The sequence below is a fragment of the Benincasa hispida genome, chromosome 5 (assembly GCF_009727055.1).
Source record: "Benincasa hispida cultivar B227 chromosome 5, ASM972705v1, whole genome shotgun sequence".
Classification (NCBI taxonomy): Eukaryota; Viridiplantae; Streptophyta; class Magnoliopsida; order Cucurbitales; family Cucurbitaceae; genus Benincasa; species Benincasa hispida.
Window position 1 is genome coordinate 61,570,400 of NC_052353.1, and position 27,407 is coordinate 61,597,806.

The 27,407-nt window shown below is 37.4% G+C and overlaps 2 protein-coding genes across 3 annotated transcripts; one reads left to right on the plus strand and one right to left on the minus strand.

The window, feature by feature from the left end:
- Nucleotides 1-74: 74 nt before the first annotated feature.
- Nucleotides 75-23,423, plus strand: LOC120078066 (guanine nucleotide exchange factor SPIKE 1). Of its 2 annotated transcripts, none has more exons than XM_039032263.1 (30): nucleotides 75-497; nucleotides 594-756; nucleotides 2,636-2,757; nucleotides 2,872-2,972; nucleotides 3,087-3,142; nucleotides 3,271-3,368; nucleotides 3,459-3,596; nucleotides 4,159-4,470; nucleotides 4,599-4,889; nucleotides 7,472-7,639; nucleotides 7,801-7,992; nucleotides 8,102-8,145; nucleotides 8,779-8,848; nucleotides 8,976-9,137; nucleotides 9,350-9,457; nucleotides 9,614-9,651; nucleotides 10,032-10,176; nucleotides 10,637-10,763; nucleotides 15,833-16,026; nucleotides 16,558-16,688; nucleotides 17,795-17,870; nucleotides 18,043-18,153; nucleotides 19,122-19,304; nucleotides 19,686-19,835; nucleotides 20,170-20,343; nucleotides 20,450-20,797; nucleotides 20,892-21,224; nucleotides 21,662-21,847; nucleotides 21,967-22,941; nucleotides 23,025-23,279. In XM_039032263.1, exons 1-30 carry the CDS (start codon nucleotides 441-443, stop codon nucleotides 23,277-23,279), a joined length of 5,508 nt encoding a protein of 1,835 aa, XP_038888191.1. In that variant the 5' UTR covers nucleotides 75-440. The 2 variants fall into 2 exon arrangements, with proteins under 2 accessions (XP_038888191.1, XP_038888190.1); XM_039032262.1 differs by having other exon boundaries at nucleotides 441-497; nucleotides 2,869-2,972; nucleotides 23,025-23,423.
- A 172-nt stretch (nucleotides 23,424-23,595) lies between these two features.
- LOC120078067 (peroxisomal 2,4-dienoyl-CoA reductase) lies at nucleotides 23,596-27,162 on the minus strand. Its single transcript, XM_039032264.1, has 5 exons — nucleotides 26,831-27,162; nucleotides 25,459-25,618; nucleotides 24,777-24,946; nucleotides 24,475-24,697; nucleotides 23,596-23,990 (listed from the first exon to the last, which is right to left on the minus strand). Exons 1-5 carry the CDS (start codon nucleotides 27,014-27,016, stop codon nucleotides 23,836-23,838), a joined length of 894 nt encoding a protein of 297 aa, XP_038888192.1. The 5' UTR covers nucleotides 27,017-27,162; the 3' UTR covers nucleotides 23,596-23,835.
- Between the last annotated feature and the right edge of the window lie 245 nt (nucleotides 27,163-27,407).

The following is a 27,407-nucleotide window of genomic DNA, read 5'->3' on the forward strand; positions in this document are numbered from 1 at the left end:
TCTAAAAGAAACGAAGTCAATAATAAATAAATAAAAACCAAGACCCAAAAACCGAGGGTCCGAATTCATTATTAAACGATTAATTAGGCCCCCGAGATTCGGTGTCTTGCTGTATTTCGGACGCCTTACCCTTCACTTTCACTCCCACTCCGACTGTACTGTTAGTCTGTACCGCACTTGTCTCTTTTCCTCTGCAATGGCTTAGAGCTTCTCCTCTGCTGGCGCCTCTCTGTTTCTTTTACGCCTTCTTCGTTTCTCTCTCTTTCCTATTCACTACAGATCTACCAACTACGCCATTGTTGTTTCTTCCTGAGGTCCGTTACCTGTATCCACTTCCCGAATACCAAATTTGAAAGGGACTTCTCAACTTCATCTTCATTTTCTTCTTATCTTTACCTCTGCACCTGCTAACCTTCTCCCAAAACCCTAGATCTACCACAATGCATCTCCTACATCGCCGAGATTCCACCCCCGCGTCTATCAAATGGCACAACAAGGTAATGGTGCTTCTCCTCTCTTACTTTCTCGCCCTCCAACTCGAATTTGATTTCTTCTTTGGCTTTTCTGTGTTTCCTTTCTCGTTCTCTGTGTAGTTTGAGGAGAATTTGGAGCAATGGCCACATCTCAATGAGCTTGTGCAGTGCTATTCCACTGACTGGGTTAAGGATGAAAATAAGTACGGTCACTATGAGACTATCAGTCCCGTGTCCTTTCAGAATCAGATATATGAAGGCCCCGATACTGACATTGAGACTGGTAAATATGTTTTTATGTTCTCAAAAGTACTCCTTATTCTCTATCTCGTCAATAATTTTGATATTTAGCCCGTAATGGCGGTCGACATACAGTCATTTTCGTTGTGGACGATTTATATCTCCCTCTTATATAGCTTCCTTTGCTGTATTTCTCTCTCCATTTGACTTCAATCGGTGGCTCATGTGTTAGACTGGGTGGATTTAGGCACGTACCCCCTCCCATACATACATACAGTTAGGACTCTGAATGAAACACATACTCCTTTTCAATCAAGTTGTGAATCCCATCTTCTTGAATATTCATACGTGTGTTGCTTCACAAGTCGTGAATATTTGTCATTCAGTAGATAAAACTGAGGGCAGTAGAAGGGACTAGGGATCTCGTTTATTTGCGAGCTTGTCACCACATAAACTACGGAATTAATATCTTAATTGAAGGCTACAAACCATGACTTGCGTGGTTCGAGCTTGTCACAAGTCATGGTTAGTTTATGCTTGTAGCGAACAGTTGGGCTAGATCCTAATAATTGTAAACTAGCTATAGCTATAATGCTGTGTGGCTCTAGAATGGTATTTTTCCTAAACTACGGAATTAATATCTTAATTTCTGATGGCTACAAGCATAAAGGCTATCAGTAGTACGAGAATTTCAAACATGCTAATTAAAATTGTCATCACATAAACTAACCAGGGACTACTTCTGTCCTATAACATTTTGGGGCTGTTTGGGGCGCTGAGATGATATAGGATGTGGGGAGTTCTGATGTTTGGAGAGTTCTGATCGAATATGAATGATCGAGTATGATAGAGTATGTTCAAGCACTAAGATGATATACGATACACGGAAGAAAAATGATGGTGAGATACGAAACACGTTCCGGAAATGGGCCTACAAACAATTAAAATCGGTGAGATGGGGTAATGAGCCTCCAAACACTGAGATAATATAGGATGTGGGGACATACCATCTTATGTTGGGCCCCAAACATAAGATAGTATATCAATGGATGTGTGTGGATAAAATCAATATGTACTCACAAAAAGGAGAAACAACTGAGGGGCCAGTTAGAGAAAACCCCGCCCAAATGCTGGAAAAATTATAAAAGATCTTTCCATCATTAATAATCATAAAAAGACTATAATTACAAAAGAATTTCGTGTGGTTGGAGCACCATGAAGACGTTGTATGGTGTACACTGCTACATAAAAAATCTGCAAAGTTGACTGACTCTAATAAATTCTTTGTTTTCTTGCCTTCCAAATATGCCACAGAAGGGCTCAAACTATGCAATTCCATAGAGCCTTGTCTTTGCATTTGAAGCACATTCCTATAATAGCCTCTGAAAACAAACTTTTAAGCTTAGGCTAGAGGCAGACTGCAAAATTCAGCTGAGAAAAGATGAATGACCGAGCCTTCTTAGCGAACAGGCAATGAATGAAGATATGATGGTCCTCATCCCTATTACAAAGTTTGGGGTTTTTGGGCGGGGGGCGTAGAGCTATGTTTGCTTTCATAGTTGTCTTTTGTTTGGAGGGTTGGATCCCATAGTGTTGTTTGTTACCTTATTAGGTTTCATGTTTCTTTTTATGCTTCGAATTTGATTTTTTTTAAACACCATTTTGCTTCCATTTTCAAAAACTATTCTATGGACACTGTTTTGCTTGATTGGATCCCTTTTCTTTAGTTGGGTTTTTGTTTGTTTGGTTTTCCTCTATTACGTTCTAGCGTTTAGATAATCTATCCAGCTTTTATAGTACTTCATATTTTCTAATGAAAGCTCTTTTGACTTCTCAAAACAGTTTACAATTGTCATTCAGTGCTTCTGTTATTCTCTGAACTATGCTATAGTTTCCATATAATTTTTCCAACTTGTGTGCAGAAATGCGTCTTACTTATGCTAGGCGCACAAAGCCTGATGATACTACAGAGGATGATGTACCAAGTACCTCTGGAAGGCCAGAGTCTACAACATATGATCCATTGTTATCAAATGTTCCAAAGGTTCTAGATGAACCTAACTTTATCTGACACTATACTGCATGTTATATTTCCCCACTATTATCTTTCATGCTTACATTTGACAAGTATAATGTAGTTCTTATATTCTTGTAGCAGATTGGTCCTTCTCCTCTTCCAGCTTATGAGCCAGCTTTTGATTGGGAAAACGAAAGGTCGATGATATTTGGTCAGAGGATACCAGAAACTCCTGTAACACAGTATGGCAACAATAAAAATCATATGCAGAATTCTATCCTTTTATCAAGCTAATTTAATATCTTTACAAGTTTAAACCAATATTTATCTTTTGTCCCTCCTGTAAATCATGGCAGTGGCTTGAAGATTTCTGTTAAAGTTCTATCCTTATCCCTTCAAGCGGGGTTGGTTGGTAAGTAACTTTAGTATGGTTCATACAGCTTCTTCTTTATTTTTTATTTGTTTCACTGCAATTATTTTTATGATTGCTGACTTCGACATATTTCTCTCTGCACCATCCACTTTCAACCCCTTCCAAAGAGCCATTTTATGGTACAATTTGCTTGTATAATAGGGAGAGAAGAGAAAAATTGTCTGAGGATTTCCATTTTCGCATTGCACCTAAAGAAATGCAGGATGTAAGCTACTTCCTCTGTTTTCTCCCCCTGCATCTCCTATGGTTTTATAATGAATGAAGAATATAAGCTCTTTGTCCATTGCTCTTGCAGCCTAAAATATCATTTGAACCACGTGGAATTTTCTATTTGGAGGCTCCATCAGCATCAGTCTGTCTTTTTATTCAGTTAGAGAAACATGCTACAGAAGAAGGAGGGGTTACTGCTTCTGTGTATTCACGTAAAGAACCAGTATGTCTAAATTTATATGTTTCTCTATTCTTTTGTTGAGTAATCTTCTATAAATTCAATTTTTTAAGGTTTATTCTATCAATCTTCATAAATTATCTTTACTCAAATTAAAGGAAAAGGAAAAAGGAGAAGAAATCTATCTATTATGTCGTTCTCTGTGTATTCACATTTCACAGAAAGAACTAGTATGTCCAGTGTTTTAAATAGCCCTCCCAGGCATGCGCCTAGGCCCAAAGCTCAAAGCCCTAGGCCTAATTTACTAAGTCTAAATGCAAAATTTCTTATGTTCAGGGTTTTTTGTTCTTCATATTTTCACTTCAACCATGCTTTTCTTCTTTATGCAGTATTTTTATATATAGTGCGCCGCACAAAAAAAAAAGTTCATGCTTTTTCTTGTGCCTTGCACTAAAGCCTCATAAGACTATTGCACTTTATTGAACTTTAAGCTTTAAAAAACCTTGAGTATGTCTAATTACATATGTTTTCTCTACAGTCCTAATTCGTCAAATCTTGTTTCATCATCTGAACTAACATTCTTCAATCGTATAAACTCCACCCACAGGTGCATTTGAATGAAAGAGAAAAGCAAAAATTGCAGGTGTGGTCTCAAATCATGCCTTACAGAGAATCCTTTGCCTGGGCCATTGTTTCATTATTTGACAACAGCACTGGTGCAGCATCTGCTGGATCTGCTTCCCCAAGTAGTCCTCTTGCTCCCAGCATAACTGGGACTAGTTCCCATGAAGGTGTTTTTGAGCCTAGCACAAAGGTCACTGTAGATGGTAAGCTGGGTTACTCCAGTGGAAGCTCTGTTGTTGTTGAAATATCCAACTTAAATAAGGTTAAGGAAGGCTACACGGAAGATGCACTTCAGGTTTGGTGCTTCATTTTATGTTATAAATCTAATCTTATTTTCTCCAAAATATAATATATTGACTTCTCTCATAAAATCTCAAAATGCCTCTAAATGTGGTCGATGATGGTTACTTGTTCAAATTATAGGATCCCAAACACAAGGTTCATAAACCTGTAAAAGGTGTACTTAGGCTGGAGATTGAGAAGCATCAAATTTCCCATGCTGACAATGAAAACATGTCAGAGAGTGGTAGTGTGATCAGTGACTCCGTTGATATGGTGGACCGTCCGGTTGATTCCACATTTAAGAAGCACCCTAATAATGGTTCTGATCGCCATCATGTTAGTGGCAGCTCGAAGTTAAGTTGTTCTGTTGTGAAAGAATTTTCTGGAAATGGATCATCTCCTCATGAAAATGCCGATACAAATGCAGATGATGTAAGGATAGATCGCTAATGTCATTCTTTATTTTAATATTTCACCACCCAGTAGTTCTTTGTTTGATAGGTCTTTTTATAATTTATTTTGAATTTTTACTTGCTTGGGAATCAAGATTTTGCTATGAAATGAAGTAGTTTTCAGATTGATGATATGCTTATAATCTGTTTCTTTGATAACATGCTAATTGAGATAAGTGGAGGATGAGTGATCGTTGAATGTTAGAAATTCTTTAGGACATAGCAAGGAGAAAAGATAAATAATATTCAACGATTAGTATATGGGCCAGGAATTGCTATTTTCTGCCCAACATGGATTAGAAGGCCTTTATAAAATTTCTTTCATTTTTGTACTGGTTCATTGGACCTCTAGCCGCATAAAATTTTATAGGAATGAGAGTTCCTCAAAAGAACCTTAACTTTTATGGAAGATTACTGGAAGTTGATAACACTTTTTACTCAGATATTTAATTGGTGAACAAAATAGCTTACAAATTATATCTTATTTGTTGGATTGTTTTTTTATTTTTGATCAACCACTTAGTAGTGACAACATTAGTAGTCTCCTGATCTTTATTACTAGGGATAGAAATATCTTTGTCAGAGTTAAGAATACTATCTACAAACTCAGTACTCACACCAGTAGAACTGTCAGGATTAGATGGGTCAGAAACCCTAGTTTCTTTTTCAGCACGTTTTTGTTGGTGTTGATGACCTAAGTCTCGTGGTCTTGTAATTTGTAATTGTATTGTACAAATTTTTTATTTATCTAATAAAATAAGAGGTAATTTTTTCAACATTTAGTTACATTAACCCACAAAAACCAATAAACTAAGATCCAAGGTTATCTTCTGTAACTTAAACATGTATGTGGAGACATACAGGTGGATCGTGTTTAAATGATAACCTAAAACTTAGATTGTCTCATATTGTGGATATTGTGTCATATGTCTATTGCCCACACCTAAACTTGAAAGCCAAGATCCCCATACTAATATGAAGCTAGCTAAGTAATAATTCCTTCCGTAAACAGAATAAAAGCTCTCGTATAGCCTACCAAATGCTTCATAAGCGATCCAACAAAATTCATTTGAGTTCCAAATGAAACAATGCATTGTAGAACAATACTAGTTCCTAAGATGACATCTTTTGGATGTTCAGTGAGGCCCCTAGCAATCCAAGAGATGGTCTTCATTAACAAGACACCTCACGAGATGTTATTTCTTGTAGTTGAAAACCACAAGTTGCTACTAAATATGAAAATTTAGAGGGTATTTTAGAGAGAGACATTTGTAAGTCACTTACAAGGGGTTGTTGATTTTGTAAGAAAAGTGCACTAGACTTCCCTCAATTAACCAGGTGTGAATTCCTCTCCAACTATGCTTCTTCTTGGTCAGAATCTTTGCTACTCAGACTGACATTTGAGTCATCATCTAAATTCTGAGAGATTCTTGTAACCTTGAATGAAGGTTTCTTGAACAAAAGAAATATTTGAGCCAGGTATTGTAAAGTTGGTGCAAACGGTAACAGATGAAGAATGGTGTTTTCTTAGGAGTTTTATGCCTTGAGGTATTAAAGCCCGAGTGCAATTATCCTCCTTGGTTTTTTATTTTTGATAAGAAGCATTTCATTGATTGTTGGATTGTTGGGACAAGAGGTTCTTATTTTCATTTCTAGTTAATTTTGTTTGATCATTGTTTTTTAGAACTTCTTAGAGAAAGATCTCAAGTAAGGAATTCCTTGTAGGAATAAAGTTAAATGATGAATTGATGTATAGAAGGATTTCAAGTAGGGGATCCCTTGTAAGAAGAATGTTAAATGATGAATTGATGCATAAAGTAAAATCTTGGAACAAATTTTAGATTTCAAATAGTATAATTAAATTGTAAAATAGTTTATGCAATACAGTTAGTATTTAGCTTGAGGAGAAATTGGACAGAATTAATTTCAATAAATAGATGTTTATGGAAAAGCAATGGAGAAGTGGTGAACCTGTGATAATTATGAAGGATAGTGTGAGACCTCCAATTGTGAAGACCTACTCTAGAAGGGGTAAATTGGGGAGTGGCTAAGAAAACGGTTATGCCTAACTGGCAGTGGATTGTGTGTTGAGTATGGTCTGCTGGGAGGGGAAGGGGTTTGGGGAGCTGCGAGGAGGTGAAATTTGTAGAGCAGAGTGTCTCTTAGGAGGGAACCATCTTTCTCAATTGCTGGATATCATACATTGTAGAAAGGGAGATTGTTCTAGCTATCATCTTGAATGGACAACACACTGTATGCTGAAGAACTCTCAATATAACAGTGTTTTCTTAACCTAATGGGTCTCTTTTCTGTGTTGTTAGATTGCTTTCCTGCAGGTTAATTCGTTTAGATACCTAACTTATTGGTATCAGAGCATGTCGTCCCTAGGGAGAACACATGCAATGGCACATAAACAATTGGAGGTCTCACAGATATCTAGGGAATTACACAGTTCTTAAAATTTGAAATTTAAGCTATCATTTCTACCAAATCTTCACCATTGCACAGCCCAACATTATCATGAATAACTGTTGACGGTACATTTTGTTGGTTGGCTTTCAGTTCCATGCATTTGACTTCCGCGTTATGATGAGGAATGAGCCATTCTTGCAGCTCTTTCACTGTCTTTATGTTTACCCCCTGACTGTTAGTTTGAGCCGCAAGAGGAACTTGTTCATTCGTGTAGAACTTAGAGAGGATGACAGTGACCCACGCAGACAGCCTCTGGAGGTAAATGTCTATAAATTACAATATCAGTTACTTACACATCAATTTCAACTCTTCCTGTCGGTGATGACTGATGAGGTGATGAGCTTCGGATATATGGAAAGTAATCTGGATTTTGCATACTTATAAGTTATATGTATGATTTTGGTGGGAGACTTGCTTAGGCTATGTATCCCGTGGAGCTGGGTGCATCTCTTCAGAAGTGGGCTCACACTCAAGTTGCTGTAGGTGCAAGAGTGGCTTGCTACCATGATGAGATTAAACTCTCCCTCCCAGCTACCTGGACACCAAAGCATCACCTGTTGTTTACTTTCTTCAATATTGATATGCAAGCAAAACTAGAAGCTCCCAAGCCAGTATGTTCTTTTCTGGAATCTGGATCATGGTTCTTACATGGCTGGTTGGGTATTATGAAATCTGTTTGTTTCATTTGTTGTTATCTAATCTTCTGTTATTATATTCCAGGTGCCAATTGGATATGCATCACTCCCCTTATCAACACATGCTCAGTATGTACTCATTTTTTATGAAATATGTACTTACTTCTTTCTCTCTTCTTCTTCTTCTTCTTTTTTCTTTCCTTTTTTTTTTGGATAAGAGATGTTTTCAAGTGATAGGAAATATTGGAACCTTCCCATTATTTCCCTATTAGTACTCTAGCCCACTCTCGTTTCAAACATCTTAACAAGTATAGATTTGAGGAGCCAATCACATTAAAAAAAGAAAGTAATTTTTCTTTGCCTGAAACTTCAGATATAAAAAAAGATAAGAAAAATAACAAAAAGAAAAAATTCTTTATTTATTCAAGCTTGAAAAGATTTGATAAGTGATTTGTTAGATTTTAGGTTTGGTTGAATATGGCTTCCGTACATTCTCCTGATTGTAATTTTTGTGAAGTACCTTTACACGTTTTGTTTCTTGGAATATGTGGATCTAATTCATTCTTATTTTTACAAAAACTTGATTATTATGCTGTGTACCTCCAAATTGCACTTTTCCCTTGTTTTACTACAATGTAGTTATTGGAAACAGGCTTTGAATATGTTATTGGAAGTTTAATGCCAATGCTCCAGTATTTCGGTAAACTGTTTTCAAGTATGCATCTCCTGGTTGAAATCTCTGATCTTGATGGTTTAATTTAGGTTACGATCTGAAATTTCTTTACCAGTAATGAGAGAGCTTGTTCCACACTACCTCCAAGATACAAACAGGGTATGTTTTGGCTTCCTTCACTGCTGTGTCCTCTGCAGCAGTGAAGTTCTCTGATTCAGTGATCTTGTTGGTCTGTGTTTGTTTGTCTTCTACTGACTTTACAATTCATGTTTTTCTGGTTTTACAGGAGAGGCTAGATTACTTGGAAGATGGGAAGAACATCTTCAAATTGCGCTTAAGACTGTGTTCCTCCCTGTATCCCATTAATGAACGAATCAGGGATTTTTTTCTGGAATATGATAGGCACACTCTTCGAACAAGCCCTCCTTGGGGTTCTGAACTACTAGAGGTATTTTCTCATTTTTAAGAAAATTCCACCCTCCACACACATTAGCACCCCTTGGGCATCGCGAGAATTCTTAACATTATCATTTCATATCTATTCAACAATAGGAGACAGCCATGTAGATTACTAGATGCTTTAATTGTTTCAACCAAACAGGGGACTTAATTTAGCGGAATAATAACATCTCTGGCGTGGTGCTGTCCATTTACATGCAGGCTATTAACAGTTTGAAAAATGTTGATTCCACTGCATTACTCCAATTCCTTCATCCTATTTTGAATATGTTGCTCCATCTCATTGGCAATGGTGGAGAAACCCTGCAGGTTTTAATTGAATTTACTTTATTATTTCAGGAGCCTTTGTATGCTCTGATTAATTTCGTCTCGAAGCCTAGATGATTGTGCTTGAAATTGTGAATTCTTTTTTTGGGGTTTCAATATAAGCTTTTATCTAATCATTGTTTGTCCGATGTATTTCAGGTTGCAGCTTTTAGAGCAATGGTTAATATTGTTACTAGGTACTTGTTTTAGTTCTGTAGATTCTACATTTATTTGGGTCTAGTTTATTACGCCCCTCAAATGCTTTGTACGTTTTCTGATTTTCTTTGAAGTATATAATTTGAGTCTATTTTCTTACTTCCCAATCTCCAAATCAAGTTCCTATCTTACTCTTGTAGAGAATTTGCTTAATCATCTTACAGTTTCTTTCGTGTTTTCTTTCTTTCTTTTTTTTCCCTCTCGACTTACTCATTTACTATTTACTCTATGTTACTATACTAAGTTTTCGTTATTTATTTGTTTGAGATCTTATTCGATTCACATTCTGTCTTACTGAGCCAGACTTCTTATAGTTTTTTTTTATTGCTTTTTGTTGTCATCGTGTGACAAAAATATATAGGGTGCAACAGGAATCAGCCGAAGATGGTGAAAGAAATCACTTCCTTGTTAATTATGTTGATTATGCTTTTGATGACTTTGGAGGTCGCCAGCCACCTGTATACCCTGGTCTGTCCACTGTCTGGGGAAGCTTGGCTAGGAGCAAGGTGGTCTTGACTCCATTATTTTTGTTTTGCGTTGGTTATGCGATCATGTTTTTTTAATATCACCAGAATTGCTATATATTATCTTTTTGTACATGAATCATGTACTGGCATCCATACATTTTATTGTTTACCTCAACCCTTGAAGACAATAATTGGTCCTTCGTGAGTTTTTCAATTATTTTATTCTTCTGGGTTTTCATTTGGATCCCTTTCTACTTTTGGTGATCCTTACTTGAACCTTCATAGGGGTGTACTCCTTTTGGTTTATGATCGGTAGGTTATATTCTTGATTACCATGAGGAACTTAACACAGACGATCCTTTACTCACAACCTTGTGGAGATTATTTTATTTCAGTTTTTATAGTCTGGTAGCTCTCTTAAATTGTTGTTTCATCGATTCTCTGTGTGTCGCAGGGGAGAAACATATTAGAACTTGCTGAAATTTTTGTAATTTTGTAGGCCAAAGGCTATCGTGTTGGACCAGTATATGATGATGTTTTGGCCATGGCCTGGTTTTTCCTTGAGCTAATTGTCAAATCAATGGCACTGGAAAAAACTCGGCTTTTCTATCATAGCCTTCCGTTAGGTGGGTTTGATGTTCTCTGTTCTTTTATATTTGAGTTACAACCGTTTCTTTTGACCTTTATTATGTATTCTAAACATGTATTGATGCCGATGCATTGCTTGTGTATGTGAGGGATTTTTTTCATCCACCTACTAGGTTTTTTGGGTTGGAAGTAATCAAAATTTACAGTGCGTCTAATTATCTCCAAACTCAAATGATCAAGTAAATTGATTAATTTGACTTTGATTACTTAATTATCTCACCGCTCATGCAAAAATGTGGATACTTTGCTTAAAGTGACCTAATATATAGATCTCCTCATTGGATGTGGATAATGAGATGTTAGTGTTGGAACTCCTTTTGTGGGCTTTTATATTCAGACTCCCAATGAGCTACAACAGCCAAAGGGCTTCAAGAAAGACTCCCAATTTGCCTAAGTATGCACAAGATCGTGATTACACAAGGGTTTAGAGAGGGGAAAGACCACACACCGGTTGAAAGCCTGAAGAATATAATTCCAAAAGTTTTTGGAGAAAGGGTAGAACATGAAGAGATGATCTTGGTTTTCGGTGTCATTTCTACAAAGGGAGCACCAATAGGGTGAAAGCATCTTATTGGGGAGACGGCATTTAAGCTTGTCATAAGTGAGGACTGCATTATGAGCAAGCTCCTAAAGGAAAATTTTAATTTCTTTGGGATATTGATTGGATCAAATAGCACCAGTTGGACCCTTGAATGAAATGGTGCCAATATCATAACTCTTGTCAATCCAAGACTTTGTTGTGTAGGTTCCGAATGGCTCAAGCTTCCAAAACCACTTGTCTTGTGTTAGTAGGGGCTGATGAGATACAAGCAAATTTGAGAGGACAGCCCATTCTTCTGTTTCCAGGTCATTGAGACGTGTACGGGGATGAAGGTTCCACCCACCCTCCATCGAGTTCCATAGCTCAGAGACCAAAGCATCTTTGGCAAGGGATAATGCAAATAGATTGGGAAAAGCAACCCTCAACAGGCTGTTATTCACCCACGAGTCTCCACAAAAGGAAATAGATCGACCATTTCCCAAAGTAATAGCAACATATTGATCCACACAAGGTTGAAGGTAAGACAAGGTTTTCCGTGGGCCCTTAGCAATGGACATAGAACGGGAACCAGTTTTCTCCACCCTAAAACACCAAATCCATTTTACAAGACGACCCTCATTCCTAAGCTTGAGATTAATGATTTCCAAGCCACTGAGAGTTGGGGAGAGGTAACTTTGTCCCAACGGACAAGGTGCAATTTTGATCCATCATCTTTCCTTTTCCAAAGGTAATCTCTATAGAGCTTTTCCATAGTAAGCGCCACCTTACTAGGGAGTTTGTAAAGGGAAAGGTAGTATGTAGGAAGATTACTCAGGGATGCTTGAACGAGGGTTAATCTCCCTCCTTCAGAAATGTAGAATGAACCCCAAGCCTTAATCCTTTGCTCAATTTTCTCAACCACCGGAGCCCAAAACGAAAGAGTTCTAGGCTTGCCGTGGAGGGGAAGCCCAAGGTAGGAATTTGGCCACAAACCCACTTTGCACCCATATAAATCCAAAACACACAGAAGCTCATTAGTAGGGAGATTAATACCCATAATCTCAGATTTCTGGCGATTAATGGGTAAACCCGAGTAGGACTCAAAAGAATCAATAACATCAAATAAGCGCATGGTCGTAAATGGAGAAAAGTAGAGTGTCATCAACAAATTGTAGGTGAGTGATAGTGACGTCCCTGCCCACCCTGAAACTCTGTATCCTCCCATCCAAATTCGCAAGTGACAACATCCTGCCTAGAGTATCAATAATGATATTGAAAAGGAAAGGAGAGAGGGGATCCCCTTGTCTAATACCTCTAGTGGCACGGATTTTCCCCTAGGACGCCCATTGATGATGATAGAGTAATTAGCAGATGAAATACATCCCTTGATCCATTTTCTCCAAAGAAAGCCGAAGCCTTAGCTTGAAGAATGGAGTCTAGGAAAGCCTAATCAATGGTGTCGAAAGCCTTCTCTATATCAAGTTTGATAACAATGCCCCTTTTGCCCTTTCTGTTCCACTCATCAATGAGCTCATTTGCAATGAGTGATGCATCAAGTATCTGACAACCCTCAACAAAGGCTGATTGGTGCTCGGAAATAAGGAGGGGGAGAACACTCTTAAGCCTATTTTGGAGAGGACTCTTGCCAAAATCTTGGAATCCCCGGTAGTGAGGCTGATTGGTTTGTAATCACCAACTCTCCCGGCATCGGCATGCTTGGGTATGAGACAAATATAAGTCTCATTAAGATTCATATCGACAATCCCTTAAAAAAAAATCCTGGAACACCCTCAATATGTCATTTTTTAAGGATGTGCAACATTTTTTATAGAACTCGGTGGTATAACCATCAGGGCCCCGGGGTTTGTTTGTGTTCACCAAGAGTGCAAACTGCACACCAAATTTCTTGGTCTGTGAATGGAGATTCCAACATTAGAGACTGCTGATCAGTAAGGGAGGGCCAAGCAAGAATGGGGACAGCTTGTAGATTGTCCTTCTTTGTAAATAACCTGGTGTAAAAATTAAAAAATTCATCAACAATGTCTGGTTCCAAAAGAAGGCTTTCACCACCGGCAGAGATAATTTCATGTATGGTGCTTTGCCTCCTTTTAGTGGCCACAACCCGATAAAAGAAGCGGCTGTTCAGATCATCTTCGTTAAGCCAAATGGATTTGCACTTTTGCCTTCAAAGGGTTTCTTCCTCGGCCACCACAGTGAGGAGTTGTGCCTTGAGGCTTTTTTCTGTTCCCTGTGGCTAGGCAGGCTATCATCTGATTCCTCTAGGTTGTCCAGCATAGTTATTTCAGCCCTGAGTTGATTTTTCTGAGTATGAATGCACCCAAAAATGGATTTGTTCCACTCTTTCAGAACCTCTTTAAGGCCATTTAACTTGACAATTAAACCATGCCCTAGTCTGCCAATCAAAGGAGTATTCTTCCACCAATATTCAAGTGTGCTTTGAAATTCTTTGTGCATCAGCCACATATTTTCGAAATGGAAAGGTGTGGGGCCCCATTTGTCTGCGCCAATGGAAAGCAAGATAGGGTAATTATCAGAGATGGGTCTTTCCAATCTCTTTGATGTGGTATATGCAATTTTATGCTGTATGCTATCAGTAATAAAAAAATCTGTCTCTAAGGGTGAAGACAAGATAATGTCTATATCCAGACCATGTGTATAAGCCATTTTGTAAAGGAATGTTCAGAAGATCCGACGTATCAATGAAATAGTGGAAAGCTTTCATACTCGCCGATTGAGATCTGCCACTAGATTTTTCATATGACCATCGAGATACATTGAAGTCTCCTTCTAGGATCCAATTTTCAGTACAGAGGCCTTGGAGATATATATAGTTCCTGCCAAAAAGGGGTCTATCTCTAGCACGAGACGGGCCATAAATACCAGAAAGCCAAAAAGGAAAACCATCAGCCAAGTAAAAATGCAAGGTAAGGGAGAAAAGACCTTTGACAACTTCTTCGGATACAAAGGAAGGATAATTCCACATGATGATGATACCTTCAGAGGTGCATGAAGCCTCTAACACAGACCAACTAATATGTCTCAAGCTCCAGAGGGACTTTATGATTGTACAATCCACCTCTTCAAGCTTGGTTTCCTGAAGGATTACCACCATTGGATTGTGTTTAAGGATAAGATTTTTCACCACCGCTTGTTTTTCCTAGGCGCTAATACCTTGCACATTCCAAGAGAGAATTATCATTTAGTTGATGTCAACCCACCAGAGATGGCCTTGGAGGAGACCTTTTCATAGTTGATAGATGAAAATAGCCTCTTTAGCTCATTTATGCCTCTTGTTTATTTCTGAGTTCGTTTGATTCTTTTAGAGTATGAAGGGATAGCCGTGATGCACAAGTTGTACTCCAAGAGCCAAGGTACCACAATCTGAAGATGGTAAGCGGGGTCGAGTGTGTTTGGTTCCGAGTCCTCTTCTGGTTCAAGGTCACTCTCGGCCAAGAAGGCAGGACCGATCAGGGTATTTTGTAAGGTATAGTCTGGGGAAGGGGGAGGGGGGCTTGAGAAGGGTGAAGGGGGGCAGTGGAGAGAGAGAGCATTAGGTAAATCCTCATGGTCGGAGAAGTTAGGGTAAGATGCTAATGAAGCAAATTTTGTGCCAGGGACGAGGTACAATTTTTTGTTATGGATGGAAATGGAGAGTTTTCGAGAAGATTGGCTTAAAGCAGATGGGTTTGGTAGAGAGAGGTAGGGTGGCGGTAATGGCAGCTGGTTGGGTGGGTCGGGTGGAGCAGATAGAGAAGGGTCGGGTGGGCAGATAGAGATGGGTCGGTGCAGGTCAGCGGGTCAGTGATATGAGGGAGGAGTGGGTCGGGGCAAGGGTAAGTTTGACTGGTGATGTTGGCGAGAGCCAAGGTGTACATAGTAGGGATTTTTTCATATAATCTTCTCATCTAATTTCATATTAAATTACCATTAATCCTTTAACCTTATGTACATTTATTTTTGTTATTATTTTACCCAAACTGTGCTCCTTGGTTTGTTGAATTTCTACTTCATTGTCTCTAACATTTTCACGTTTAGCATTCTGTTTCTGGAAGATAATCCTTTTTGTTCTTTCAGAAGTCAGTTTGAGCATGGGTGTTTCCCCACTTTTGAACTTTGCTCTATAATATTGTGGAAGAAGGAAGAAAAGGAAATAAAGGGCATTGATTGGGGAGGTGTTCCCATAGGTGCTTAGACATTTGAGCTTGAGCCTAAAACTTTGCACTATTAATGAAAATGCTTTTTCTTATCTGAAGAGTTTTTTTTACTTGTTTGTTGTTGAAACATACAAACATTTGAAGGATTTTCTATGATTGTCTTTAATATTGACAGTGTGTCATGCGAGCAGAGTTGGGTTAGCAGAGTCGTTTTTTTTTTTTTTTTAGCACAGTTGAAAAAGAGAAACAGAGTTTGCATGGCTTGTCAAGGATTGAATAGAGTTATTTCTGTCAGGTAGTGGTGAAGATATTCCTTTGATTGGTTTTTCCTTTCTATTTATTGGCCTTACAGGTGAAGATATTCCTCCAATGCAATTGAAAGAAGGTGTATTTAGATGCATAATGCAGTTGTATGATTGCCTTCTTACTGAAGTACATGAACGTTGCAAGAAGGGATTAAGCTTGGCTAAACGTTTGAATAGCAGTTTAGCATTCTTTTGTTATGATCTTTTGTCCATCATCGAACCTCGCCAAGTATTTGATTTGGTATACTTCTCAAATATTTTGTTTTACTTCTTTTAGGTCTATATTATTAAGTTATGGGAGTAGGCAGCTATGTGTACTTTTAAAATCTAGCGGTGACGTTTATGTTTTTCTGTAAAACAAAAAAAATAAAATAAATAATCTAAACTTGTAAAGGAAGATTTTTTTTTTCCCCAAAAAAATTAGTTTTTAATAATTTCTTTTAGTTTTAGAATTCTCTGCAGGTATGGATGTAATTATACTATTGATAGTAATGCAGAGTAATACTTGCTTATGTTAACCATTCAATTTCAAGTTGAACTTAAATTTTTATAGTTGGGTTAAACCACTTGATAGCTGAATTATTTTTAAAGTACTAGGAAAACTGGACATATATTCAATTGCAAGTAGAGATGAAGGCATGACTTTCCTAAAGACATTCCTTCAAACATGGAGAATGAAAAGCTTCTAGTGTATAGCCTTCAGGATGTGGAATTCTTTGCTAGACTCACACCAATTTGATAATTAAATATATTTTTAATGAACATCTTACAGGTATCCTTGTACCTGGACAAGTTTTCAGGTGTCTGCCAACCAGTTCTGCATGACTGCAAGCTTACATTTTTGCAGATTATATGTGATCACGACCTCTTTGTGGAAATGCCTGGAAGAGACCCTTCTGATAGGTGCCATATCTTCAACATATACTTTTATACTGCTTATATATCATTTTCTGCTCTGCAAATAAGAAACACGTTCATCTCTGTACAATTAAATAAAAGAGGAAATCTCTATAGGAAAATGCAAAAATGATCTTCAAAATATACTTCAACATATAATTTAAAGCTTTGGCTATTTCTTTCTATATTTGAGGCTTCACTATACATGATACACTAAAATTTTATTTTGATACACGTTCCATTTCACGAGTTACCAGTCTTGGTATCTAATAAGATTAGGAAACTTAAACAAAGAGATTCATACAGATACGAGGTCAGGTTCAATCATTACTGAAATATTAGATGAATTACCACATTATGTTGAAAAGAGTTGGGAAAAAACAATGACATGGGCTATGGTTCTAGTTTCTTTTATTGTGTTCAAATTCGGTTCATGTGATGTACCAGTTGAATTCAGAGAAAAATGGCAGCACGGCTATGAGTTTCTCCCACTTTTTCTCTAAAATTGGCATTTGTGAATGCCTTGTGTACTAACAACACTGGGGCTTGTGTAATAAGGAGACCATCTTGGCTTTGAAGCTGGGATAGCTCATAATAAAAATTGAATGATGGTTGTTGTGACTTCTGAGAAATTTTGATTTAGTATTTGTACTGTCGTGTTTGCCTTAACTTTCCTAGCTCTAGTATGTAGCCTCCTCTTTCCTCCTCTTCGTAGGCTCTGGGGACATGTGACTGAGTGCTTTGTAGAGTAGAAACTTTCCGTCCCTGGTTTTGGTAGAAAAAGTGGGAATAGGAACCTTTGGCTTGAGGAAAGAGGCCATCATGAAATTTTCAGGAAGTAAATCCCGAAATGGGAGAGCTCCCTTTGGGTGTAAAAGTTCTCTAACAAAAGGGTCCCTGTAAATCATATGAAATTGGAAGGAAATGTTAGGAAGCTGAATTTTAGTAGTCCCTACTATCTCCATGCTAAATCTTACATGTTCATCGTGCTGTCTAGAATTTTTTTCAGAGCAAAATTGTCTTTCTTTTATCTATTTTCCATGAAGGACTTGTTATTGGATTTTATAATGCCTTGTGGCTTTTGTCTGACCAATTTTTTTTTACTGTTATAGGAACTACCTTTCATCTGTATTAATACAAGAACTTTTTCTTACCTGGGATCATGATGATTTACCTCTGCGGGCAAAGGTGAGACCAACCACAATCTGCAAGGGTTGGAGAAGTAGTCATGATACCGTTCAAAGGGCACTTAAATTTTCATACAGATGACCTTACTTTTGGTTTAACACATCTATTGTCTAAATTTGTTTTTGCGTTTGACCCACTTGGTTAACTTTTCTAATCTGGCTCGTTTCTGTAGGCAGCAAGAATTTTAGTTGTTCTTTTATGCAAGCATGAATTTGATGCTCGGTACCAAAAGCCTGAAGATAAACTATACATTGCTCAGCTGTATTTTCCACTTATCGGGCAGGTGCATGTTTTTCTTTTAATCTATCCTATCTTTTTGTGTATATTTTAAAGTTAGCATGTTGAAAATTAGCTTAGCTTAAATCAAGAGGTATTTTGGAATGATTTATTATCATTTCCAATATGTTAAAATTTTACATTTGTGCAATGAAACGTGATTCCATTTCTCTATTGAGCTCTTAACTGTTGATTTAATTGTTATCACGATTTCAACTTAGTGCTCATCTCTTAGTAATCACTTTTGAAACAAACAACCTGTGTATGTCGGCAACTTCTTTGAATGTTGGGCTGTTTTTCCATAAGTTCATTTTTCTTAAAGCTCAATTTTTATGAAAAGAGTTGCTACCATTTTCATTATTTAGCAAGACTAAAATTTTTCTGACCTTCTATAGCTTTCAATGGTCCAAGACATGAATTTTAGTATCTGGGGAAAATTCATCTCCGAGTAGGTTGAACTAATACTAATAATATGTCAGCATTTATGTGATTCCATGAAGATCGTGTAGGGTTTACATAATTGGAAATAATAATTTCTGCTACAAATAGGCATTTTCAATATTTTTTTTTTTGAAAAAGAAACAAGACTTTTCATTGAATGAAAAGAACTAATGCTCATGTTCAATATAAAAAATAGACATGTTCAATATAAAAAGTTACACCCTGTAGGTTTTCCCCTTTCCTCGTTGCTTTGAGGAGACCTGTGGAGAGTATATATTTGTCTTTGCACTCTCAAGATATTGGAGCTTCACATTATGACATAGGAAGTATTGACTATCCCTTTAGAAAGTTGCAACTTTTGTTTTTTGGTATCTTCCATTTAAAATCCATATTACGTGCTCGATGTACATCTTCAGTTTGTAGATGCATCTCTTGCTCACGAACATTGGGTTCTAGAATATATTATCAATATATCACCATGTTGATCTTTACCAAGTTCAGTTTCTCGTATTGATTGTGTCATGTTTTGTGCAGATCTTAGATGAAATGCCTGTCTTCTATAACCTAAATGCCATAGAGAAGCGTGAAGTTTTGATTGTGATTTTGCAAATTGTGCGCAACTTAGATGATACTTCACTTGTCAAGGCATGGCAGCAAAGCATTGCTCGAACCAGATTGTTTTTCAAACTCATGGAAGAGTGTCTTATTCTTTTTGAGGTTGTTATTTGATAATATATAGTCTCACTAAGACCATTGGTTCTATAGCTGATTTTCATTATTTTCTAGTTCGTAATATTGCTTGCTTCAATGTTGTTATTTTTGTTTAATAATCCCAAACCCTTATTGAAGTACCTATTACTTGTTTCCCTTCTGTGGTGATGATACAGTAATGAGTAAATGATACATCTCCCTGTTTTCTATCCAAAAACGAAAGTAATTGATATATCTTCACCTTTGGTTTTGTGAATAAAAAGAAAAGTAAATAACATACCATCTCCTTTCATGTAGAGCACATATGATTCACTGATGTTATGTTTCTAAAAGATGGTATGGAGGTTTACTTAAGTACTCAAATTTTCTTGATGTCCTATTTTACAGCATAGAAAACCTGCTGATGGCATGCTTATGGGATCCAGTTCTCGGAGCCCTGCTGCTGTTGGCGACGTACCTGGTTCCCCAAAGTACTCTGACAGACTTTCTCCTGCAATCAACAACTACCTATCTGAGGCATCAAGACAAGAATTCAGAGTGGGTACCTCTCTTTCATATTCTGCCTGACTACTGACCCTGTGTGGTGTCAGGGAGTCAGCAGCTTCCAAAACTCGTAATTGTTTCTAAAAAAATATTTTTCCTGTTTTTGTTCCAAATCTACTGAGTTTGTAAATAATAATATAAATGTGCACATTATTGTAGACCTTTATTAATTTTCGGAGTCACAACTATTAAAAATAATTCTGAAAACATAAACTTTCTTTTTGGAAAAAAAAAAAACACAATTCCTCATGATTCGTTATCCATACTCAACAACTGCTATTTAGGTTATCATTTCTTCTGATTTTTTGTTGCATCTTCTTCATTGCAGCCTCAGGGAACACCTGATAATGGTTATTTGTGGCAGAGGGTGAATTCTCAGTTGAGCTCCCCAAATCAGCCATATTCCTTGAGAGAAGCACTGGCTCAGGCACAATCTTCTAGGATTGGTGCATCTGCCCAAGCACTAAGGGAGTCTCTGCACCCAGTATTAAGACAAAAATTGGTAAGTTTCTCTGATTTTCAATTTTCTAATTTGATTCTCGGTAGTGACTATAGAACATTATTGTCATATCTATACTAGGCAACTTAACTTGTAAGTTTTCTCTCAGGAACTTTGGGAAGAAAACTTAAGTGCAGCAGTAAGTCTTCAGGTTTTGGAGATAACAGAGAAGTTCTCCTTGATGGCATCATCCCATAGCATTGCCACTGACTATGGGAAACTTGATTGCATCACCTCCATATTCATGAGCTTCTTCTCTAAGAATCAACCTTTGGCATTCCACAATGCCTTATTTCCTGTCTTTAACAGTGTCTTTGATCTTCATGGTGCAACTTTAATGGCAAGAGAAAATGACCGTTTCTTAAAGCAAGTAACATTCCATCTTCTTCGGCTTGCAGTTTTTCGAAATGATAGCATAAGGAAAAGGGCAGTCACAGGGCTTCAGATACTTGTGAGGGTAAGATTTTTAAATTGAATCTTTCACCAACTTTGAACTCTTGTTTTGTTATTTCTAAGATATATATATATATATTTTTTCTTTTGTGTTGCAGAGTTCTTTCTGTCACTTTATGCAAACGGCTAGATTGAGGGTCATGCTCATAATTACTTTGTCAGAGTTGATGTCTGATGTGCAAGTAACTCAGATGAAGGCAAATGGGACACTCGAAGAGAGTGGTGAAGCACAGCGTCTACGAAAATCCTTAGAAGACATGGCAGACGAATCGAAGAGTTCCAATCTGTTAAATGAATGCGGACTTCCTGAGAATGCTCTTGTCATAATTCCAGAAGCCTCTGCTGACAATAGGTGGTCCTGGTCAGAGTTGAAGTATCTTTCTGACAGTCTCCTCCTGGCTCTTGATGCTAGTCTAGAGCATGCTCTCTTAGTAAGTAGTTTGTGCCATTATGTTGCCATAATTTATCGCTATTTTCAGTTTTGGGTTGTAGATGTATGCCCTCGGTCCATTCTGTTCATTCCAGATGAAACGTGGGAAGTGCAGGGTTTTAGTGGTATATTTCAAGTTGTTCTCTCCTGGAACATGTAGTGGTACCTGGTGGCAACACCATTTTGTGATGTCTGTTATAGAAAAGTTTTCTTGGTTTGCATCCTGCGATAATGTACTTTATTCAATGTAACAAAGAAAATGCGTAAGGAAATAAGGATTTGATGCTGTTACGTTCTCAGTGGTATCTCTGGTTATATATGATGCTCACTTCCAAAGGGAGGTTTACTCCTTCGAACTAGTGTTATTTCTTGAAGTAGTTATTGCCCTCCAAAGACATGGAACAGTGACAGATGCTGGCTATTTTCTTTTTGATTTAGGCCTCTGTGATGTCAATGGATAGATATGCTGCTGCAGAAGGTTTCTACAAACTTGCAATGGCATTCGCCCCTGTGCCTGATCTTCATATTATGTGGTTATTGCATTTATGTGATGCGCATCAAGAGATGCAGTCATGGGCAGAGGCTGCACAGTGTGCTGTAGCGGTTGCGGCTGTGGTCATGCAGGTACTTTACATTTGATTTTCACTATACGGAATTTGTTATACTCAAATCTGTGTTGTTCTTGTGTGGGGGCTTAAGACGGGAGTTTTTAGTTCTTTGACATGTACTTGGATTTCCCTTAGGCTCTTGTTGCTCGAAATGATGGTGTCTGGAGCAGGGATCATGTCACAGCTCTACGCAGAATATGTCCTATGGTCAGCAGTGAGATCACCTCAGAGGCGTCAGCAGCTGAGGTGGAGGGATACGGTGCCTCTAAACTCACGGTCGACTCTGCTGTGAAGTACCTACAGCTCGCAAACAAGCTTTTCTCCCAAGCTGAGTTGTATCATTTTTGTGCTAGTATTCTGGAACTTGTAATTCCAGTTTATAAAAGTAGGAGAGCATACGGACAACTGGCAAAATGTCACACTTTACTGACAAATATTTACGAATCAATCCTTGAGCAGGAATCAAGCCCCATCCCATTTACTGATGCAACATATTATAGAGTAGGATTCTATGGTGAAAAATTTGGGAAGCTGGATAGGAAGGAATACGTATATCGTGAGCCCCGTGATGTACGGTTGGGTGACATAATGGAGAAACTTAGTCATGTATACGAGTCTAGGATGGATGGGAGTCACACGCTACATATTATTCCAGACTCCAGGCAAGTGAAAGCGGAGGAGTTGCAGCCGGGAGTTTGCTACCTACAGATAACGGCAGTTGATCCTGTCATTGAAGATGAAGATCTGGGAAGTAGAAGAGAGAGAATCATTTCTCTCTCCACTGGGAGTGTCCGTGCTCGCGTCTTTGATCGCTTCTTATTTGATACCCCATTTACCAAAAATGGAAGGACTCAAGGTGGACTAGAAGACCAATGGAAGAGGAGGACTGTTCTACAGACTGAGGGCTCCTTCCCAGCATTGGTAAATAGACTCTTAGTAACTAAGTCTGAATCGCTCGAGTTTTCCCCGGTTGAAAATGCAATTGGAATGATTGAAACTAGAACTGCTGCTCTGCGGAATGAACTGGAAGAGCCTCGCAGTTCTGAGGGTGATCAACTTCCACGACTCCAGAGCCTTCAGAGAATACTCCAAGGCAGTGTTGCAGTTCAAGTGAGCTTCTCACTTAATTTCTATTCTAATTTTACGCTCATACGATTGCATTTTTAGAACCCTCATGTACTCTATGAATGCAGGTTAATAGTGGAGTCTTGAGCGTGTGCACTGCATTCTTGTCTGGTGAGCCAGCTACGAGGTTGCGTTCGCAAGAGTTGCAGCAACTCATTGCTGCGCTCCTCGAATTTATGGCTGTATGTAAACGTGCAATTCGAGTTCATTTTAGATTAATTGGAGAGGAAGACCAAGAGTTCCACACCCAACTAGTGAATGGATTTCAGTCTCTCACCGCCGAACTATCGCATTACATTCCCGCCATTTTATCTGAACTGTAAGCACTGTGAATAACCACTTTTTTTCTTTTCTTTTGCCATTTTCTTGGGTTTCGTGTAGTAACAAAATCTACATTTTTCATCATTATTGATGTGTAGTCTGCCGCAACATTGTATTCTTGTATATATAATTTTTTCTTTTCAGTAGATCGAGGTTTTACTGTATAAATGTGGCGTGTGCTAAGGGGTTGTAAAAATAATCAACCACAAAGATCAATCGTTAATTAATTTACTGTTTGTCTAATATGCATATTCTTGAAATCTAAATGACGTATTTGAGGTTGCGCCCATGTAAACACACACATTTAAGATAACCGAGTTTCCTTTCGACAATCTCTGAGTACTAATTTCATACTATCTTGATCTTGCAATTACAGCCATGGTTAAGTATATAAATACGTGTCCCAAGCGTCACGAAATGTGTGGAATCAGAATTCCCAATCCCAGTTAGATGCAACATTCTGGTGGACAGAAATTTGGATTCCTTGAATAATGCCTAAAAAAATGGCAAATGCAGTACTAATATTTAAATTATCTAATTAATTGGTGACGTTGGGCATCACAGCTTGCTTTTTGGAACACCAACAGGTGAATTTCTGGACCTCTTTTCCACTACTCGAGACAATTGCTTAACGGCCTCCTTGGGAAGCCTGCGAGGCGAGCTCAACCACATCCCTCCATCAGCAATGATAGTTGTTCCATTCACGTATTTACCTTCAAAATAGATACAATGTTCGATATTTAATTAACTAAAGATTGATCTTGTGCAGTTCTAAATAATTGACTCCTAAAACTTTGAGATTCTACAACAAATACATTGTATACTTAATTTCTTTCTCAAAGATACTTTCCATGACGGTAGTGTTTTTAAAACTCCATTTTCAAATGGTGACCAAATGATCTCTTCAACCTAAACAAAAATCATGGAGAGCGAATATCTATTATACTTTTCATTTTTCAAATGAAACATACTTGGGTAAGTCCCAGCGCAAAAGCCAATAAAATGCGTATGCAGTATTGCCTAAATTCATGATTTCATCTATATGTCAGATCATATGTTAAGAAGTGAGGGTTAAGGTTTCAAAACATTCTGAAAACATGTATTTTTATCCCAAAAAGAAAGAAAAAACATTTAGATTAACATCCATAGAACTACTGTAGAAAAGTAAGAAAGATTGCATGATTGAGAGAGGCACACCTGCATCCGAGGCAAGGTAGATGGCAGCCATAGCAATATCCCATTTTTCTCCTATTCTGTAGAGAGGCATATCTTCCCTTACTTTGCTATCTATCTCTTCAGGTGCGAGTTTACTCAGACCAGTAGTACCCTTGATGGGTCCTGGTGCAATGCCATTAACCCTAATATCATAATCAGCCCCCCATTCCAGAGCTAAATTTCTTGTAATAGCGTCTACAGCTGCCTGTTTGAAAGAAAATTCTAAGAAATTTCTTCCAACCAAAAAAGAGAAATTATAACCTTCAGACATGATCACAACTAACCTTGGCTGCAGATACATGAACTTGATACCAGGTAGCTGTGTAGTGCAAAGTTGCACTAATATTAATAATTGTTCCGCCGGTAAGTGAGTTCCTTCCAGGTCCTCCTTTCTTGAGATATTTGAGGGCTTGATGGCACATTGTGAATGTGCCAACTGAATCAATATCCATAACTGCAGGGGATTTCTAAAATCAAGTGTAAGTAAATATAATATGTGGCACTTCATGAAATGCATGTTCTGGCAATAAGCCCCATTCCATAGAATGCTTCTCTATTAAAATAATATGATTAACTTTGAATGACAAACACATGGTACTTACACTTTCAACTTTGTGTGTTTTAGGCCTGTGAGTTTTGTGACTAAAGTTGAAATTTAACCAAAAATTTTGCAAAAAGAAAGTAAGATGGACAAAAAGGCTAAAAGTTCCCTTGAAACAATAACATCAAGTACGAGGTTTAAACTTTAATAAGAACGTATTTGTAACATGTGAGACTTTCTATTTCTATGTTCTCCTTTCAATTGAATAAATATTAGATGAGTTATGATAGATGGAATTCAGGAGTATGCAACAACCACAAAATGCTTCCAACAGACATTTTTTCTCTCATGATCCCTTTGGACTAATATCAAGTAAAAGCAAGGCTACATAATTATTGAAAGTAGCAATTGAATGCAAACAGAACCTGTTCGAAATCCATTGGGAGACAAATCTTCTGCTGATACCAGAAAGTTCCCAGCTGCTGCATTCACAAGAATGTCCAGACTACCAAGATTATTGAAAGTAGACTCAACTACACTACTTGCGTCTTCTTGTTTACGAACATCACCTTCAAATCCAAATGCCTGCAATGAACAGTAAACCAAAAACAGGTTTCAGATCAGAATCAAGTTCAGATTTCTCAAAGTATGACATGGGTGTTTATTCATATTAGTTGGAGACTTAGAGTCCACCTACACATCCATGTGTGGCGTACTCAAATAAAAAGAGTCCGCCTACACATCATCTGAAGTATACACAAACTATAAGCCTAAGCAACTACTCTTGAATTTTTTATAAGCAACACCTTTCTTTCTTTCTTTCTTTTTTTTCTTGGGTAAGAAGCCTAGCTTTCATTGGAAGTGAAAGAAAACAAGGCATACAAAAAACAAGTCCATAAAAAAAAAAAAAAAAAAAGCCTTGGACTGCCTACAAGAATGATATCCAAGTAACCTCATTTTCAGTTATAATTATACCGAAATATATTGGAGAAATTATCGAAAATAACATCCAAAAGTTTTTTATCTTTAACAATTAGCAACTCATTGCCATAGTTTTTCACCATCCTTCACGGTCAAGATCAAATTTGAAGGATTGTATGTAATCTTTTCTAAATCTCATAAAGTCTAATCTTCTTCAAATTAATTAGAATAGGGTTTTTAATGATTGATTTTAATATTTATGATGAATCAAATATTCATTAGTTGCATAAACCAAAGATTTCAGAAATTGCAAAATATGTAATATTTATGATGAACCAAATATTTGAAAACTTCTTTAATATTTATGGTCATACACACACAAAAACTACTTTGACTTCGACGTGCTATTTGTGGAAGATGAAAATATTTAAGGGTAATTTTTAACAATTTTCCAACATGATGAAATATATCAGTGCGTTACAATCTAAAATAGCAGCAGAATGTATTATGACCATTCGTTGCTCCAGCTTTGATAAGGTATACTTGTTCTTGCCATGACAAAGCAAACCAACTAAGAAGAAAACCTTTTTCACAATTCCAGATAGGCTCTATCTCTATAAGAATATTAATCAGTGGAACAATGTAACGAAACCGTAGAGGCAGAATGGTTTATGAAAAAAAAGAATTGCAAAAGGTTCATGAATTACTGCACAGTTCTTTCGTTTGTTTACTCTTTTGTATTCTATTAGATGAGAGATTATTCTACTCTACCTAGCATCCTTATGAGAGTAGGAGTTGTTGTTCATCAATAAGAGAAGTAGGGAAGAATTATGTTGAAAATAGCAAAAGTGAATGGAGTAAGTGGAAGAGAAATACCGAGATTCCGAGAGATCGGAGAGCGGCGACGGCGGAGTCGAGGACTTGCTTCCTTCGACCCATGATGGCAATGGCAGCTCCATGTTGACCAAATTGGGTGGCGATTTCGAAGCCGATTCCAGAGCCGCCGCCAGTAATCAAAGCCACCTTCCCTCTCAATATGTCTGAACGGAAGGGGGACGCCATATCTGAAACTGGAAGAACTTTCTCTATAAACTAAACAACGAAGGAAGAAGGTGAGTAATAGGAAGAGGAGAGATCTAAAGTTCCTTAAATCTCTCCCTCTCTCTAATTTAATTTCGTAATTTCATTAAATGAGAAACGTCCCAAAGTTTTCCACAACCACAACACAACCTCTACCATGTGAAATAAATGGAGAATTTCACATATGAAAATAAATATTTAAAATAACAATCACGCCCATCTTATTAATACTTAATATATTATTAATAATAATTATTATTATTTATATTTTAGATTTTCTAAATTATACAGTATTTTCAAGTGGGGGAGGATATCGTTGATGTTAATATTTTTTTAAAAAAAAAGAAAAAACACACCTAGCCACGTGATAGCA